This window comes from Fukomys damarensis, unplaced genomic scaffold (genome assembly GCF_012274545.1).
Source record: "Fukomys damarensis isolate Sample0158 unplaced genomic scaffold, DMR_v1.0_HiC HiC_scaffold_20, whole genome shotgun sequence".
NCBI lineage: Eukaryota > Metazoa > Chordata > Mammalia > Rodentia > Bathyergidae > Fukomys > Fukomys damarensis.
This window is the reverse complement of record NW_022900932.1, coordinates 5,347,187-5,363,062: the sequence shown is the minus strand read 5'-3', so window position 1 is coordinate 5,363,062 and position 15,876 is coordinate 5,347,187. Positions and strand designations below refer to the sequence as shown.

At 52.3% G+C, this 15,876-nt stretch overlaps 1 protein-coding gene across 1 annotated transcript in view; it reads right to left on the bottom strand.

Annotated features, from left to right (window-relative positions):
* Positions 1 to 232: 232 nt before the first annotated feature.
* The window catches only part of Zfand3 (zinc finger AN1-type containing 3), a 262,726-nt gene continuing 247,082 nt past the window's right edge, over positions 233 to 15,876 (bottom strand). The window contains exon 6 of the mRNA XM_010638851.1: positions 233 to 1,887. Within this exon, the coding sequence (XP_010637153.1) occupies positions 1,733 to 1,887 (155 nt within the window). The 3' untranslated portion in view covers positions 233 to 1,732. The remainder of the gene's footprint in view (positions 1,888 to 15,876) is intronic.

The following is a 15,876-nucleotide window of genomic DNA, read 5'->3' as shown; positions in this document are numbered from 1 at the left end:
CCTGGGCGGGCCCCTCACTGAGGACGGCCGGCGTGGCTGAGGGCTGTGGCTTGACAGCAGTGGTAAACGCTGGGCAGACCGGGCACCTCTGCTCTGGGCTGCCCGAGAGCAAGACGCTGGTCTGGGTCCTGAAGCTAGAATTAAGGCTGGAGATTCTGCAGCGGATTCCACTCTGGTGGGGTGGAGGGTGTGGTGGGAGGAGGATGGGAAGAGCATGATTTCCTATTATTTCGGATCAAAAACATTTGTGGTTGCAGGTGTTCTGCGGTCAATTTGCAGACAGAGATGAAGTGTTTGTTGTTTTGTACAAAGGAAAGTTGCTGGGTTAAAGTAGTCAGTAGCACGGTGTGGGCAGACCCACCCTGCCTCTGCAGGAGCCGCCTGCGCTCGCCCACCTGGTGATGGGGCGCGGGCACCGCTTGCCACCTGATGCAGGCTTTCAAGGGCACCCTCGGCTGAAGGGCAATGACTCTGACACGGGAACCAGGTCCACATCCCTCTCCCCTTCTGGCCCAAGCCGCTGCAGCTACTGAACACGTCTCTGCCCACGTGAAGAGGCACAGGCCAGGCACTGCCCTCCCAAGAGCCTCTGGCCTCAGCCGCCACACGGTGTGGCTCGGGACAAGGTGCGAACCACTGCTGAGACCCGAGCCCACGGAGCTGGTGAAGCATGCGGCCCTCTGCGTGTGCCACATGGTGCAGGTGGACTGGCCACCCCTGTACCATGGGACTGCATAGAAACTAGAGGGGCGCCACAGCACCACCCGCTAGGCCCCTGGAGGGGCGAGTGGCTCTGGCTGCGTGGGCTACAGCTTCCCCAGCACACCTGGTGCCTGGTGACTACGAAATGTCTTTTTTAAAAAAAACCCCGTGAAGAAACCGGGCTGCAAAAGGCATTTGCAGACCCCGGCCACAGCCGCTGTGCTGCCATGAGCCTTATCTGATCAACTACCAGGTCCCTGCACTTGGCAAATGGCAATCAGAGCCACTGGGGTCGGGCACCGGGGCTGCTTCTCGTGACCACGGATCCTATGTAGGAGATGGGTCTCGTGCATGGACTCGTCGAGCTAATTTTCAAAGTGAGGTTATTGTTTCTCTTCTTGTAGGATGAACTTTTTCATAGCAAGTCAGGTAAAAAAAATTTCCGTAAGAATCTGTCCCCCACCCCCCATTTCTAGCTCTTGGGAGAGCAAGGCCACCACCCAGCCCAGCCACGTGGCCAGTGTCAGCAGCCTCCTGTGGCCAAGGCACACGTGGCCACCAGGTGTCCTGGCTACTGGGACTAAGGACAAGTGAAGAGGTGAAAGGCCGAACATTAAACAGAGCTTCTGGCAAAGCCATATGCGTCGTGGGAACTTTAACACCAGCTTCTACTCCTCTATTAACTCAGAGTCTCCATCTGGAACACTTTCCGCTTAAGGCTTTTTATAAGTTTGACTCCAGCAGTGACAGGTATGTGTTGTTTTAAATCCACTAGCCATGCTCAAAAAAAATATTCTTCATGTTTTAATTTTATACAATGGCTAGCAGGCACCTTAGTAACCAGCCAGAAATCAATTTCAACCACCATCAACCCCTAAACTACAGTACCAGGATGGCTGGCTAAAGAAAGGAAACAGACTGGCTGTAGTCTGACGCGTGCCCAGTACAAGGTGTCTGGCTGACTTCGTCCTAAATAAGGCTAACATTAGTGAACTACGAACAGCGTCATGTGATGGTCGTTGCCTGGCCTTCAGGAGCACCCCTCCCCAATGCGCTGGCAGGAGCGCCCCACTTTGCGGTCCAGTTTCACCATTTTCATGATGGCTTCCTCTCGGCCGCGGCCCATGTGGTCAAATGTACAGTCATGCTGCTCAGGGAGGCGATGTAACATGCAGAACACGTACCCTGCAGCGGCGGGAGAAGCAGAGGAGACACTTGTTAGGGCTGGGGGTGACTGGCAGTCACAATAGGGCCTCTGGCTGCCAGGGTTTCCTGAGGCCTCACCCTGTGACACGGGTGCGGTGTCCTCAGAGACCTGCCCGGTCCACGTGGACCACAGCCGTGAGACAGCCCTTTCCCTCGGACCCGAGGGCTGGCGGGCAGGGAAGCAGAGCTACCAGCTCAGCACTCCATCAGGCGCCCACAAACCCTAACATCCACCTTTAGGACCCCCACCATTTCCAGGAGGCAGAGAGGGAGGAGAAAGGACTGTGGCCTAAATTACATTCTACCCCTGTGTAACCAGGCTCCAGCGGATGGTGTGCATGAGTCGGGGCTCTCGACAAAGAATGGATGACTTCGAGTCCTGGAGCAGGCAACAGGAGGGGCACCGAGTTCCAGCTGCCATCAGGAACTGGACGCTGAAATCCCCGAGAGGTGGGAGGTGGAGGTCCCCGCTCAGGGCTCCCATCTCTCGGCCCTCCCACACCTGGAGGCAGCCTGAGGCCCTCTTGAGGGAGGACCGAAGTCCAAGGGAAACGTTGGTCTGACCAGCAGCAGAACAAGTCTGAAGAGCGGTCACAGAGCGGGGTGACAGACAAAGGAAGAGAGCATCAGAGGACAGAGGGGAACACAGGCCTGCGAGAACTAGTAGCCCGTTCCCGCCCACCGACACATGGGTGTGGAGAGCACCTGCCACCCTCCTAGCCCAGGTCCACAGGAGCAGGCCCACAAGGGCAGCCAAATGGGTTCCTAACCGTGCTCTCCGTGTGTGCCCCAGGGACCCCCAGGCTAACGGCTCCCTCCACGAGCTGCCATATCCGTCCTGCAGCCTCAACTTTTGGTTTTTAGACGTGGAGGCTGTGATTTCAGAGGAACAGCAGAAGCTAAAGACTGAGTGGCAGGATGGATGAAAGTTTCAACGGCCCTAAAGTTTAAGATTCAGTGGCCATCACTTTTACATCCACTTCATCTACACAGCGTTCCTCAGCCCGAGGGAGGCAGTGCTCACCCTCTACTCTGAAGCATTGAGCTCAGGCCTGGCCAGGGGGTCCACTGTCAAGGAAACATACGAACTGCTTCCCGGGGAGAGCAGGGCAACGTGTCTGACGCTAAACTGGGACTGGGTTTACGGAAAAGAACAGAGATGAAATCTTGTCTCCTGAGAAGCCAACCTCCCACTCGGTCCAAAAGCAGAGTTAAGATTAATGAGCTCATGTGTTACAGTTACTGATAAGTTCATTACGAAGATATTGGACACCAGTTGTCTTTCTCCTAAAGGATTTCACAGCAGAAGCGTGCACAGCCTCAATATGCATCTTCCACTGAACAAGATTATCTTTCAGAGCAAATGGCATCGGGCTGTGTCTGTAGACATTTCTGACACCAAATCCTGACAAACTTCTGTACCTGCAGCATCCACACTGAGGAGAAAAAGACCCCTGCTACCCGCTCCCTTGTAGACACTGGGATGATTCGGGAAAAGGTCCCAGAGGCACTTCGCTCCCGATGAATGGTGCTGGCTGAACTAAGCCCACTCCTGGGTGAGCACAACACCTCCTTGGTCAAAGGCAGGAAGAGGAGAGGCTCCAGTCTGGCCCTCGCCTCCAACCCGATACTGCTCAGGCTGCCTCCCCCAGCTCCAGAAAGGGAAATGGAGAGTGTGACAACGCCGGCAGGCTTGCTGATGTTCTCTCCACCCAGGCACTCTACAACTCGCCAAAGTCCATTTCCATTCCTGCTTTGTAAGTTGTGAGCCTGTTAGACACTTGGCTTGGACTTCTGAACAGTGAAAACCGTGAGCAGCCCTGGTAACCATGGCAACAGACGGCACTGTGACTCCCTGGGAGGCGTCTCAGGCCAGCTCTGGAAGGCTGACTTCCCAGGCTGTGTCAGCGTGACTCACGAAGAGAAGTGACGCGCTGGAACTTGCTCCGTGTGCTATGAGGCGTGTGTGCTGCCTCAGACAGGACCCTGGGCGGAATGTGTCTTTATCCTCCTTTTGGCCTGTGCAGGTTTGTCTCCAGAACACTGCAAACGCATGAACTCCATGTGGCATTCTGGCGAGCTTGGAGACTCACACGTACACGGAGAAGGCACAGTCCGGTCCCGCTGTGCATAGGGGAGGCTGCTCCTGACTTCGAGGACGGACGCGGGAGAGCACAGAGAGGTATGCGGCCTGGCCTTGCCTAGGCCAGCCTCAGCGCTTCCTCCAGACACTTCACTAGAAACCAGCCGGGTTTCTTTACAGGGAGGGTCGAAGAAGGGGTGCCCAGAACTCATCAGGGGAATAATGACATCCACCCAGGGCATCGTGCAACTGTTTCCTCCAGACTTAAAACATTTATATATGAAAACTAAAATTCTCCCTCTCCCTTACAGCCTTATATCTGCCCTCTCCTTATGGCCCCACTGTTCACCAGCACAAAATTCTAAAACCAGTTTCAACGTACTTTCTGCTCACCACAGCCATGTAGCACATGGTGCTCTGGAGGGATGGGGCTGGGCGTAAGACTAAAGTGCTCATCCACAGGAGAGCTGGAAAACAGCCGGGCTGCTGTTTTCAAAAGCATGATCTGCCAGCGAAACGTGGTATAACCTCAGCCCTTCCCTGCCAGAGCTCAGGCTTACTGGATTCTGTGAATACTGCCCCAAGAGAAAGCTGCAGAGTTCCTGTATGGCAGTCTGAGCTGTTCTGAGTCCATCTGCACAGAATGCTCAAGAACTGTGTGGGCATCTCTGCTTGCTGGCACCGAGGAGCAATTTGGAACGAACCACCCATTAAAGGGAGGGCGAGGCGGCAGCTCTCCAAGCACTGTGTTCCGAGGCCCCACCACCCGCCCGGCTGGACTGCAGCTTTTCTCCACCGCCTCTGTCGGGGCTGCCACTGGACAGGAGGGGATGTGGAGAGGAGCACGAGGGAGGAGGCCTGACCGCACCTCCACCACGGCACGAAGGTCACCAGAGGGACCTGCCACTCCGACCTCTGAGTGAGAGGCAGCACCAGGAAGGGACAGGCGGGAAGGGGCTGCCAACCCAGGGACAGCAGGCAATGAAGGGGGAGCAGTGGCTCTCCTGACTCTGCCACTACCAGACACACAAGATGCCACACAAACCTCAGTCTGAAGTTCAGAGTCGTCACCCACCCTGAACAGAGAGGCCACTCGTGGGCCTAACGCACGTGTAACTGAGCCCCCCTGCGCAGATGTGGGGCCTTGGCACATGGACGTGAGGTGCCCGGGAGGAAAGGTGCCTGGACACGCACCGGGCAGAACACAGGCTCATTCTTCCAAGACTCCCAGCAGCCCGACCAGATTTCTAAAATCACTCATTTCATGGGAACCAAACTTCTGACCTGACCCTATAGCTTTTAAAGCCAGCACGAGACTTACGCAGTTCATTCAGATGCTCTCACCCACAGCTACACCTCACCACTGTGTATACAAGGTGGAGGGTTTTGTGACTAAGTCCACATCGCATATTGAGGGACTCTGCAGCTAAAATGCCTCGACACTGCACCACGTGCTGCGGAAGCTGTAACAGGATTTCCCACCAAAGCAGACCACACCCCCGGGAGCTGCCCAGCCCAGCCTGAAGGAGGTCTGCGCCCTTGTGTGGCAAGGAGCCCACTGTAAGAACCAGCCAGGTGGGCTCCTATCCTTGGCTGAGGTCCGGCCCCTCACCCCCAAGGCCAGCATTTCCTTCCACGCCAAACATCCTTCATCACGGAGCATCTGAGGGAGACAAAGTGATGCCAAAATTCACGATCCAATTTGAGCCTTTGACATTTTTATTTAATCCCTACCTGACACAAATGCTTGTTGGTTTCCTTGGAGTAAAAAGAACCACTTAAACTTGGCAAAACTGGGAAGTTCTAGACACTTTTAGAGTTTAATTAAATACTTGCTTTCTTGCAGACTCCCCCATGCAGGAGGCTCCTTCAAGTGTCTATTTTATTAAAGCCACAGATCGGGGCGGGCCTAGTTCCAGCTGCTCTGTGCTTTCACCTCGATTGCAAGAAATGTTTTACACTTTCTTGCTCATCTGAATTTCAAATTCTCAAAGGTTCAAGCAGAACCTAAAAATACTGATCAGCCACGGGGACTGAGGAGCTGGTGTGTGGTGAGGTGTGGTGGCGGTGCACTGACCCCAACTCTGCCGTGCGCTGCCCAAGGGCCCCTGGTGCCCCGCTGGGTGCAGTGTGGAGCCGAGACCACACCGGACATCCAGGTCCAAGGCAGGGCAGGGAACCGTGCAGATGCTCGCGGCCCCCAGAACCTATGAAACTCCCAACGCTCCCTGGGGCCACCTCCAAACCTCGACTCATTCACAGGTACCGCTTGCTATCTAAGAAACCAATGTGCCGGGCCGGTGTGTCCAGAACGACCAGGCAAGCTCGTGGAGAGGAGTCGTGCCCTTGCAGCAAGGGGAAAGTTCTCACTGCCCAGGACAGCTCGCTGACCTCACAGCTCATTTGTAAGTACACGCTGGAAACAGCAGGTGGTTATGGGAAGCCTGCTGGAAAGCAGTAGCCGTTTATGGTCCAACCAGCAGCAATCCCTAGATTACACCACATCTGCTGACCCAATGCCCAAGGCAGAATGTGTAGCACAGAAAGGTACCAACAGACCTGAATGCATTTTATTTCATCAGGCCCATGGTACTAGCAGAGCAGCTGCAGGTGTTGCAGGGATGCAGTGTGTAGACTTTACATCCTCCTCCGCCCCTGGCTTCTCATGTACAGGGGAGATTATTACAATGCAAGAATCAGAACTGATCCCGGCTCAGTGAACTGGCCGATGCAGTGCACTGCAGGGCTGGAGAAGAGATGGACAGAGGTCGGCTGTCCAGGGCTCTAGAATCAGACCTACAGTGAACCACCATGCTGGGCATCTGTCTCTCAGAGGGAGGGAGAAGTTGCAATTTAGAAAAGCCCATTCTACTCCTTCACAAGTTAATAAAAGCCACAAACCCGCACAGATAGCTCTAAAACAGAAGTAATCAATCCCTCAAATCAATCAGAGTTAAAATACCAGCTGCATACAAGCTAACTGATACAACAAGCAGCGTGGCAGAAGGCAGCACAGCTCAAAGCAGCCACACGCATTCGACGGTGACTGGTCCTTCCTGGCGCAGGCACATGGCACAAAGAGCAGGGCAGCAAGAAAGAAACCCAGGTCCAGGCCCAGGCTAACAAAGCCTGCCGTGCGTCTTGTCCACCTGCCACTTTAAAAGGATGGGAACAGCTCCCCTGCTGGTGTCCTTTGTTGTTGTTGGCCTAGGCAGCCCTGTGCTTGCAAAAAGCCCCTTGTTATTTTTCACCTCTCCTCTGTGAGGAGTGGTCTGCCCTACCCGGACGACGGCCCCTTCTGTCACTCACTGAAGTGGCCCTGGCTTCCCCTGACAGAGAACAAGCCTCCCACAACACATCCCAAGCAAGGCCTACTGTTGTCACCTACAGGAGGGAACAGGGTACCTATACAACGAAGGGTGCCGTGATGAGACGTCTTCCCCCAAGCAAGCCCTTAACTGGGTGCACGCATAGGAAAAAGGAGGTAGCTGGCTGCCCCCACTAGAGACGAACATATATTTAAACAGTACTAAGAGAAAAGGACTCAAGGCAGGTTTTGCCACTATACCTTGCTCTTTCAAACCCCACTTCATTTTGGTAGCTGAAAGCAAGCCGCATGAAGCTCTTGCTGGCTGGGCAGTTTGAGGTCCAGTGACCTAGCAATCTATGTGGCTCTCAGGAGGATGTTTCTGGTTGTTGGGTGATCTCAGCCTCCTTTCAGCAGCCATCTGATTTGTATGGCCTTCCTTTTACTGTGTGTGTGTGTGTGTGTGTGTGTGTGTGTGTGTCCTTTAAAAGATTATCTTTTCAAATGAAGCAGTTGCCTACAAAACAGCTGCAAAGCAAAAGGACTGTCCCTCCCACCCAGGAGCAGCAGAAGGTACAGCCTGGGGTCACTCAGCTGCCAGTCTCCGGCACAAGACTCCCCAGGGAAGCGCAGCCTCTTCACTGTCCCTGGAAGCACCTCTGCAGGCCAGAGCCAGCTCATCCAAGTGGCAACGCAGCTGGGGAGCGGAGACTGGGAAAGCCACACTTCCTCTCGGAAGGAGAAAGACCCTCTGCCTGGAGGCAGACCCTCTCCCACTCCTTCCCTGCTGGCCTTTCCTTCCACACACGCGCACGCGGGGCAGCTCCGTCACCGTCACCGAGAGCAGGCACTGAACCCTTCAGAGCCTCAGCTGTGCGCTGTGAAGCTGGGGCTATTATGGGCATTAAAGAACAATGCCTGTGAGGCTCCAGCTCAGGGAGGCTGCGGGTTCCTGGGTCAGTCCTCCTGGTGGGGTTGACCTTGGCGCTGTGCGCTGGCTTCCTGGCTCTGGCCTTCCTCCTCGCCCCGCGTGGCTTGCCCTGTCCACTGCCTCCAGCTCCCGGTCTGCACTCCCATGCCCTTCTCCTTCAAGAAGCCTCTGCCAACAAAGGAGAGTGAACATGGAAATCTTGCTCTTAACACGTGAGTCGCAGGTTTCCTGTCTCCCTCTCCACAACCTGTTTTTACGGACTGTAAATGCATGCTAAGTGACAAGCTCCGTGTACGTTTCTGTGGAAGATATGCAAATTTTTGAGAAACTTGATTTAAATATATTAAGACTACTACACAAGCCAGCCTGGGAAAAAAATCCAGTGGTTGGGGACATTGTGAAAGGGACACAACTTTCCAAGGACGGCAGAGAGCAGCTTCTCTGCCCCTGTGGGGTGCCTCCAGAGGTTCTGCGGAGAATCCATCAGCCCTTCTTCTCGAGCAAAGGCACAGCATGTGTGTTTCCAAGTTTGGTCACGTCCTGGTGTGTCAAGCAGCTTGCGTGTTTCCCCGAGATGCTGGGCTGGGAGCTACAGAGAGGATGGGTGAGGGAACACGTGAGGGAACGGGGGCTGCAGACGCTCCGCAAATAGTCTGTGTTTTCACCCAAGCCACGCCAGCGTCACAGGCACCATTTTACGTGCTTCTCTTTACATGCTTTTTGTTCTCAACACAATCACTCAAAAAGGTCATTCTAAGGAGCTCAAGACTGTACGCAGGCCTTTCTCTAGTTTCACAATCTGAGCTTGAAAGTCCCAACTCCCACAATTTCTACTGTCCATTTACTGGGGTGGAAGGGACGAGCAGAGAAAAGCTGGTTACTTGATTCCTGGTGTTTAAAGTTGGTCTATTTAAGGGGCTGGGGATTTAGTTTTGTAGTTCTGATGCCCGCCTTGCAAGAGCAAGGTCCTGAGTTCAGTCCCTGGTACCAAGAAAAAAAAAAGTTAGCTACTGAAACACACCACCCCTGGAGGAGAAGAGGCTTATACAGTAGCAGAAAAATGTTCTAGCTGCAGATGTGAGCTCAAATTTGAAGTCAGATTGCGGACTCTGGTTAAACTTCCCACTAAATCAACAGCCTAGTGTTTCACATGGAAGGAGCTAACCTCATACCCTAGTCCCACTTCGCCTGCTGGTGAGGGTGTAGAGGCTCAGATAACCGAATGCACCGAGTAACTACAATCTAGGTTTGAACACCTGACGAATGGAGGCTGAAGATGGCAAAGTCCAAGGACCACGTGAGCAACAGACCAGGTGGCTGCCCCTGTGGTTCTGGGGTACCCACTTAGCGCATCTTCCTCCTCCTCTGGGAGCAACTCACGGACTGTCCTCGAAAAGTTAGAACTATTTAGAGCCTGGCCCTCTTTTGGCCTACCCAACAATGTCCTCCAAGACTTAAAATTCTTACTATATATGTACACAATCTTGCAACTGAACTCTGTGCCCCGGACCTCTGTACTGAGTAACGTTAGTGCGTGGCATCTGGACTATCCCAGGCTTCTGAGAAATCCAGAACAGAGACACTTGCTACTTTCCCTGCCAACTGCTTTTCCTTCAGTGCCTCCCACTCCAGGAGAACTGGACCACCCTACAGCCAGCGGCACACGCCACACACCTGGGGTCCTCCCTGTTACGTCTCTGCCTGTCTTTGCCTTCAATCAGTCCTGAGACTTTTATTTCCAAAAATCAAATCCACTCTCTCCTTCCCATTTCTGCCACCACCAAATCAAAGGGTCACCAGTGTCTTTTTGCCAAGGCAGCTGCAATACTCCTCCCAGGTGGCCACCCCACACCAGACCTGACTTCCTCCAGCAGTGATGGAGGCTGGACAGACGCCACCCATGGTGACCGCCGCCCTGTGTTCAATCCTTAACGGTTCCCCACTGATTGTAATAAAAGCAGCACTGCTGCAGCAGAGCCATATCCCTGGCTGCTTCTGTTGCCCCCCTGTGCCCTCGCCCTCCCTGTACTGTGCTCCGGACACCCGGCCTCCTAATGAACTCCCTCACGCAGCAGGCCTCAACTTCCCTGTTGCTTCTCCAGAGAGCTCCTTAGACCCTCAGACCAGGGAAGGGCTCCATCACATGCTTGCGTGCCGGTTCGCCTGGGTGATTTTCTCATTCAATTTGTCTGCCTGATACTTACTGCATCAACACAAATTAAATATTTGTGTACTTTATCACACATCCCTTATACCTAGATACAAGCTTAATTCACTCAAAATATTTTGGTCAAGTGAACGCACAAGAAGTTGCAAAGACAATGTGTTCCCTGCACCCCAGGGGATAAGCTAAGGCCAGTAAGAGCCCAATGGCCACCCCACCGCCCTCACCCAAGCTCTCGATGGCACCGCCCACTCCCCGCCTCTGCAGCATCACTGCTACTTCTCCCCACCTCACCTGCTGCCCCTTCTTGGACTCTGTGGCTTCTCTAAGAGCTGCCTCAGGCTGGGATCCTCTTCCATTTCACCTTCATGTTCACTCCTTGAAGCAAATGCATCCCGATCCAAGGCTTCATGTAGAATCTCAATGGTGATGCCTCCTGAATTTGTATTTCCACCCACAAATTCTTCCCCTCAAATCAGCTGCCTACTTGACAAACACCTCACTCGCAACTGAATGGTAGGAATTTCAAGCACAACACATTCAAAACTGTGTCTTCATCCTCTCAACCCCTATGCCTCTCTCAGTGAGCTCAGCAAACATGGGCTCCTACTCATAGGGCACCAGAAAAGTATAATTAGGCAAGTACATTTGCTAGTGCAAAAACTAGGATATATGCAAAGCCAGGCAGTAATAGTTTTTAGTTGCCCCTGCCACGCCCCTGTTCACGCAGGTAACTGGAAATAGACCCATTGGAGCAGAAGTTTCCTGGAGTAGGAGGAGAGACAGTTACTGGCATTAAGCATTCTTCATTGCTAGATGCAACTTTCTTCTATGTTGGTTCATCTCTTAACCTTCCCTGCCCTGACCAATGGTAAAATATCCAACCAGTTGTGTTCCAGTCAAACCCAGGCTCTCTATAGTTCTTCTCTTTAGTCCTTACACTGCCTTTATCAGATTCTCTCTATACAATGTCCTGAATATGCCATTGTCTGCAATACATGCAAAGGTCCTGTGGCAGGAATGAACTCCACATGCTGACCCATCAGGAAGCAGGCCAGCAGGGCAAGATACAGTGAGGCTGGTGGTGGCACCAGGGCTCACTACAGCCCCACTTCTGTCTTGGCTACTCTCCAGGCACTCCCCGTGCAGCGCTTAAGAGGGGGCCTGGGGTTACTGCATTTATTTCAAGGATAACTGACCCAAGATGTAACTGTGTCACACCTGTTAATTACTGTTTGAATAATGGACTATATGAATATAATAAAATTCAAACTGTATAAAATAATATTCAGCAAAAAGTCAGTCTCTCATGTCATTCTCTGTTACCCTCCCCAGAAGCTAAGCAACAACTGCCACCAGTTTTTATGTATTCTTGAGAGTCTATGCATACACAAGCATTTCTGCTTCTCTCCCAGAGGGGTATTTTAAAAATGTAAATCAGATCATGTCACTCCTTTACTTTAAAACCCCTCAATGCTTTCCCACTATGTTTAGAATAATAATCAAACTCCTTGCAAAGGTCTACAAGCCCCCAACTGTCCCCCTGTTCCAGCCACATTGGCTGGCTTTCTGCCTCAGAAAGCTCCTACCAGAGACGATTTTCCATATCTGTTCTGTTGTTTATGCTACCCAAGAAATTAGGGACTCGTGGTTTTATTCTTTGCTCTTCTACAGTTCAGTAAAGATTACAGAAAGAAATTATTTAGTTAACAGCTGATTCCTTGTAAGGAGAAGAAAGTTGCATCTAGCAATGAAGAATGCTTAATGCCAGTAACTGTCTCTCCTCCTACTCCAGGAAACTTCTGCTCCAATGGGTCTATTTCCAGTTACCTGCGTGAACAGGGGCGTGGCAGGGGCAACTAAAAACTATTACTGCCTGGCTTTGCATATATCCTAGTTTTTGCACTAGCAAATGTACTTGCCTAATTATACTTTTCTGGTGCTGTATGAGTAGCAGCCCATATTTGCTGAGCTCACTGAGAGAGGCAGCCCAGGAACATCCAAGATGGCGTTAGATGCTCTTCTGGAACTGAAACTTTGCTGCAGCTGTGATCATAAAGGAGCTGGATACAGATACGAAGAAGTGAAGACAGCTATGCAGGCTCTACTGACACACTCCTCCACCCTACCTTGGTATTTTGGTCAGTTACTCCAGATTCTATGGACAATTAATCAATCCCAGGTAACAGTACAGCTCAATTTAATTGGTACAAGACCATTACCATAAACCTGACTCTTGAATTTGCAAATCTACGACTGCCTCCTGCATCCTGGGCTAGTCTGTAACATGGTGGAACAGACAGACTGCAAGACAGCACGTCACCCACCGTGTATCAGTCTTCAGGAGACACAAGCCCCACTGACAGCTGCCACCTCCCAGGGCAGTGGGCTGACACACGGCACGCACCTGTAACCCCAGCACTCTAGTGGACCTGTCTGTCACGGAGGCAGCCACCTCCCTAATAGCCTAGATCTCAATTCCTGGGCAGCAAAACCAAGTATCTTGGCCAATACTTAACTGAAACTTTGGCTGGAGGAGAGCATCTGCCCCCGGCATGGGGTCATCACCCAAGCTCTCCCAGGAGGACTTGTCGCAGTGAGTGAAGCAGGCCTGCCTCAGAGCACACAGGGCAGGAGCTGCAGTGGAAGAGTCCAGGAGGGAGAGTTCCCAAGGCCAGACACGACTGGCTCCTGGTCTCCCAGCCAGCACTGCACACTCTGCTGTATGCACCATCTGGTGAGGCTGAGGATCAAGTCCAAAGAGGTCCCTGGAGCCAAGGAGGGTACTCTCTGTACCTCTCCCTCCAACTACGTCCCACACACAGTGTTAGGGGTGCAGCAATAAACCAGACAGCACATATGGCTCTACCTGTCAATGCCACAGGTGACAACAAACACAACATCCTTCAAATCCTAGATAAGAGTAAGCAGCGGCCCCTCCCAGCGTCAGGGGCTGGCACTGTAGCCAGTCACTGCCCTGTGGTGTCAGTGGACCCCCAAGCCCCACCATCAGACCTCCATCTCCAGCCTCCTGCGCTCCCTGACGTCGCTAGTCCTCCTCTACTCTGTTTCATCCTCAATCTCCACAACATCGATTTCCCTCTACTCACAGTGCCTTAGTCACCTTCACTCCTGATCTGATCAAGGAGTCTTGGGCTGCAGGCCTGGGGCAGGCGTGGAGATGCTGTGACAAGGACGCCTCTCTTCTGCCTGCAGAGCCCCCTCTCCGAGATGAGCTCATGTGTCCGGCAGGGATGGGAGTAAGGCGTGCACCAACAAGGAGAGGTGGAAAGGTGAGCAAATCCGAGAGAAGCCAGGTGGTCCAATTATGTTAGGAAATTCTCCAATGAACTACCGGGATGACACAACCACCATTTGCAGGGAATTTTTGCCCCCAAGTTTGCTCCAATATGTTCCAGTGTTTCAGGCACCCACTCCTAAGGTGTGGTGGCTCCTTTTCTCACCAGTTAGGAGAATGCCACTTGTCACCCTACCTGGGGCCGGTTCCTTTGGAATCTCTGGGCATGCCCCACCTGTAATGCTCTCAGTGGGTCCTGTCCCAGAGATCCAGCTCCCTAGGAGAATGCCTGACTCTCAGAAACGGAGAAGTTCTGGTGCCTCACGATACCAGCCACTGCATGACAGCGCCAACAACTCAGAACACCGCCTGGAAAGTTGGCCTTCTTTACTCCCATGTTCTACAAGACAGCCGCGGCCCCCACTACAAGTTTCCTTCCTGTGACACTGGCTTCAGTGCAGGTCACTGCTCCCTGCCATACAATTTTCTGTGGCCTCCGAGCCGCCAGTAACGTGGTGAAATGCGAAGTGGTGAGGCAGTCTTGGAGCCCACGTGGCTCCAGCATGGACGAGGAGGAGGTGTCACGTGCTCATCTCAAAGCCCTTGCTCTGCTTATCTAGAAGCAGAAACAAACTTCACTGATTCCGTTCTTCTCAGGAGAGGTGCTGTAGAAATCCTGTCTAATAAACACAGGACTGGGCTGTCAGTCCAGAGATAGCAAGAAGCTCTCAGACCCAGGAGTCACAAGTATTTACTGGTCATCTGTGCACTGTTTACAGAGCTCCTCTAGAGGCTGGGTGGAACAGAAGAGTAAAAAGAAGGCACTGGTCCTTGCCTCCTGCCTTTAAAGACAGCTAGAGATGCACAGAGAGGAAAACAGCTGAGGGTTACAAGAAACAAAGAAAGAAGTCAAGTGCAAATAAAATCCATACACTGGGCAATGTGTACTAAATCCGGCCATCAAGGAGAAGTCAACTGCACAAGCTATCCTGGAAGAGGCAAGATTCACAGACGAGGAGGACGTGAATTCACCTTTAGGAGAAAATAAATGAATGGAACGAACAGTGAAATGCCACCGTGCCTCAAATTCCCAGGTGCTGCAGGAGGCAGAAAGATGGCAATGCTGTGACCCCCCCATCCTCAAGAAGCATCTTTTTTTTTGGCACCGGGGATCGAACTCAGGACCTTGCTCTTGTGAGGCAGGTGTGGTGCCGCTGAGCTAAATCCCCGGCCCTTCAAGAAGCACCTTGTGGAGACGTGGTAACAGGTGCCACATGGGCAGTAGCTGCAGCAGTGCACCAGAGTGACTCTGCAGCGCTCTCACAGGGACCACACCCATTTTTACCACTCTGAACTGGGGAAGTGGTGAGGACCGGGCCAAGCTCCTCAGAGCTGAAAATGTGCGCGCCCCACGCTGCAGTCATCTTGCTGTTTAGGGGCACCCAGGGGGGCAGCCGGAGTCATGGAAAAGTAGTGGGATCCTGGGCTCACACCTCAAGTATTTCCTTTGTGCCTAAGTCACTTCAAACCTTGAGCTTTCATCTATGTAAAAATTGAGATACTGGCCTAGCGTGGTGGTAACACACTTGTAATTCCAGCATTCTGGGAGGATGAGGCAGGAGAATCAAGTTCGAGCCCAGTTTAGGCAACTTAGCAAGACTCTGCCTTAATATAAAAAACTTTTAGAAAGGTCTGGGATATAGCTTGGTATGCAGTCCCCAATATTACAATCAATTGGTCAAAAAAATTTTTAAAGTACCATTCACTCAACAATGCTTTTATGAGGGTCAAACACAAGGGCAGGCACCCAGAATATAGTAGGTGCTCAATGAAGCCAATCTTTTTCCTTCACTCAGAGGTTCCTCACGGTAATGATGCCTGATTCTCAGTCTGCTCACGCGTTTACTAAGCATCACTGTACACAGCACTGCAGCTGAGTGTGAGACTGCAGAAGAGCACAACACGGTCCCTGCCCTGCAGTGCTGAGGGTCTGGAGACAGATAAACAATTTCAACATGCTCAGAGCAATACATCAGCAGAGGCCAACCAGAAGATGAGACTTGAGCAGTCTCGGGAGGAGATCACCAGGTGAAGAAAGGTTTTGTTTTAAAAAACACCCAGAATTTCTGAGGATCTCCTGACAGCAAACACGGAGAAAACAATTAGTCCAATCCAGCGTTCCTGT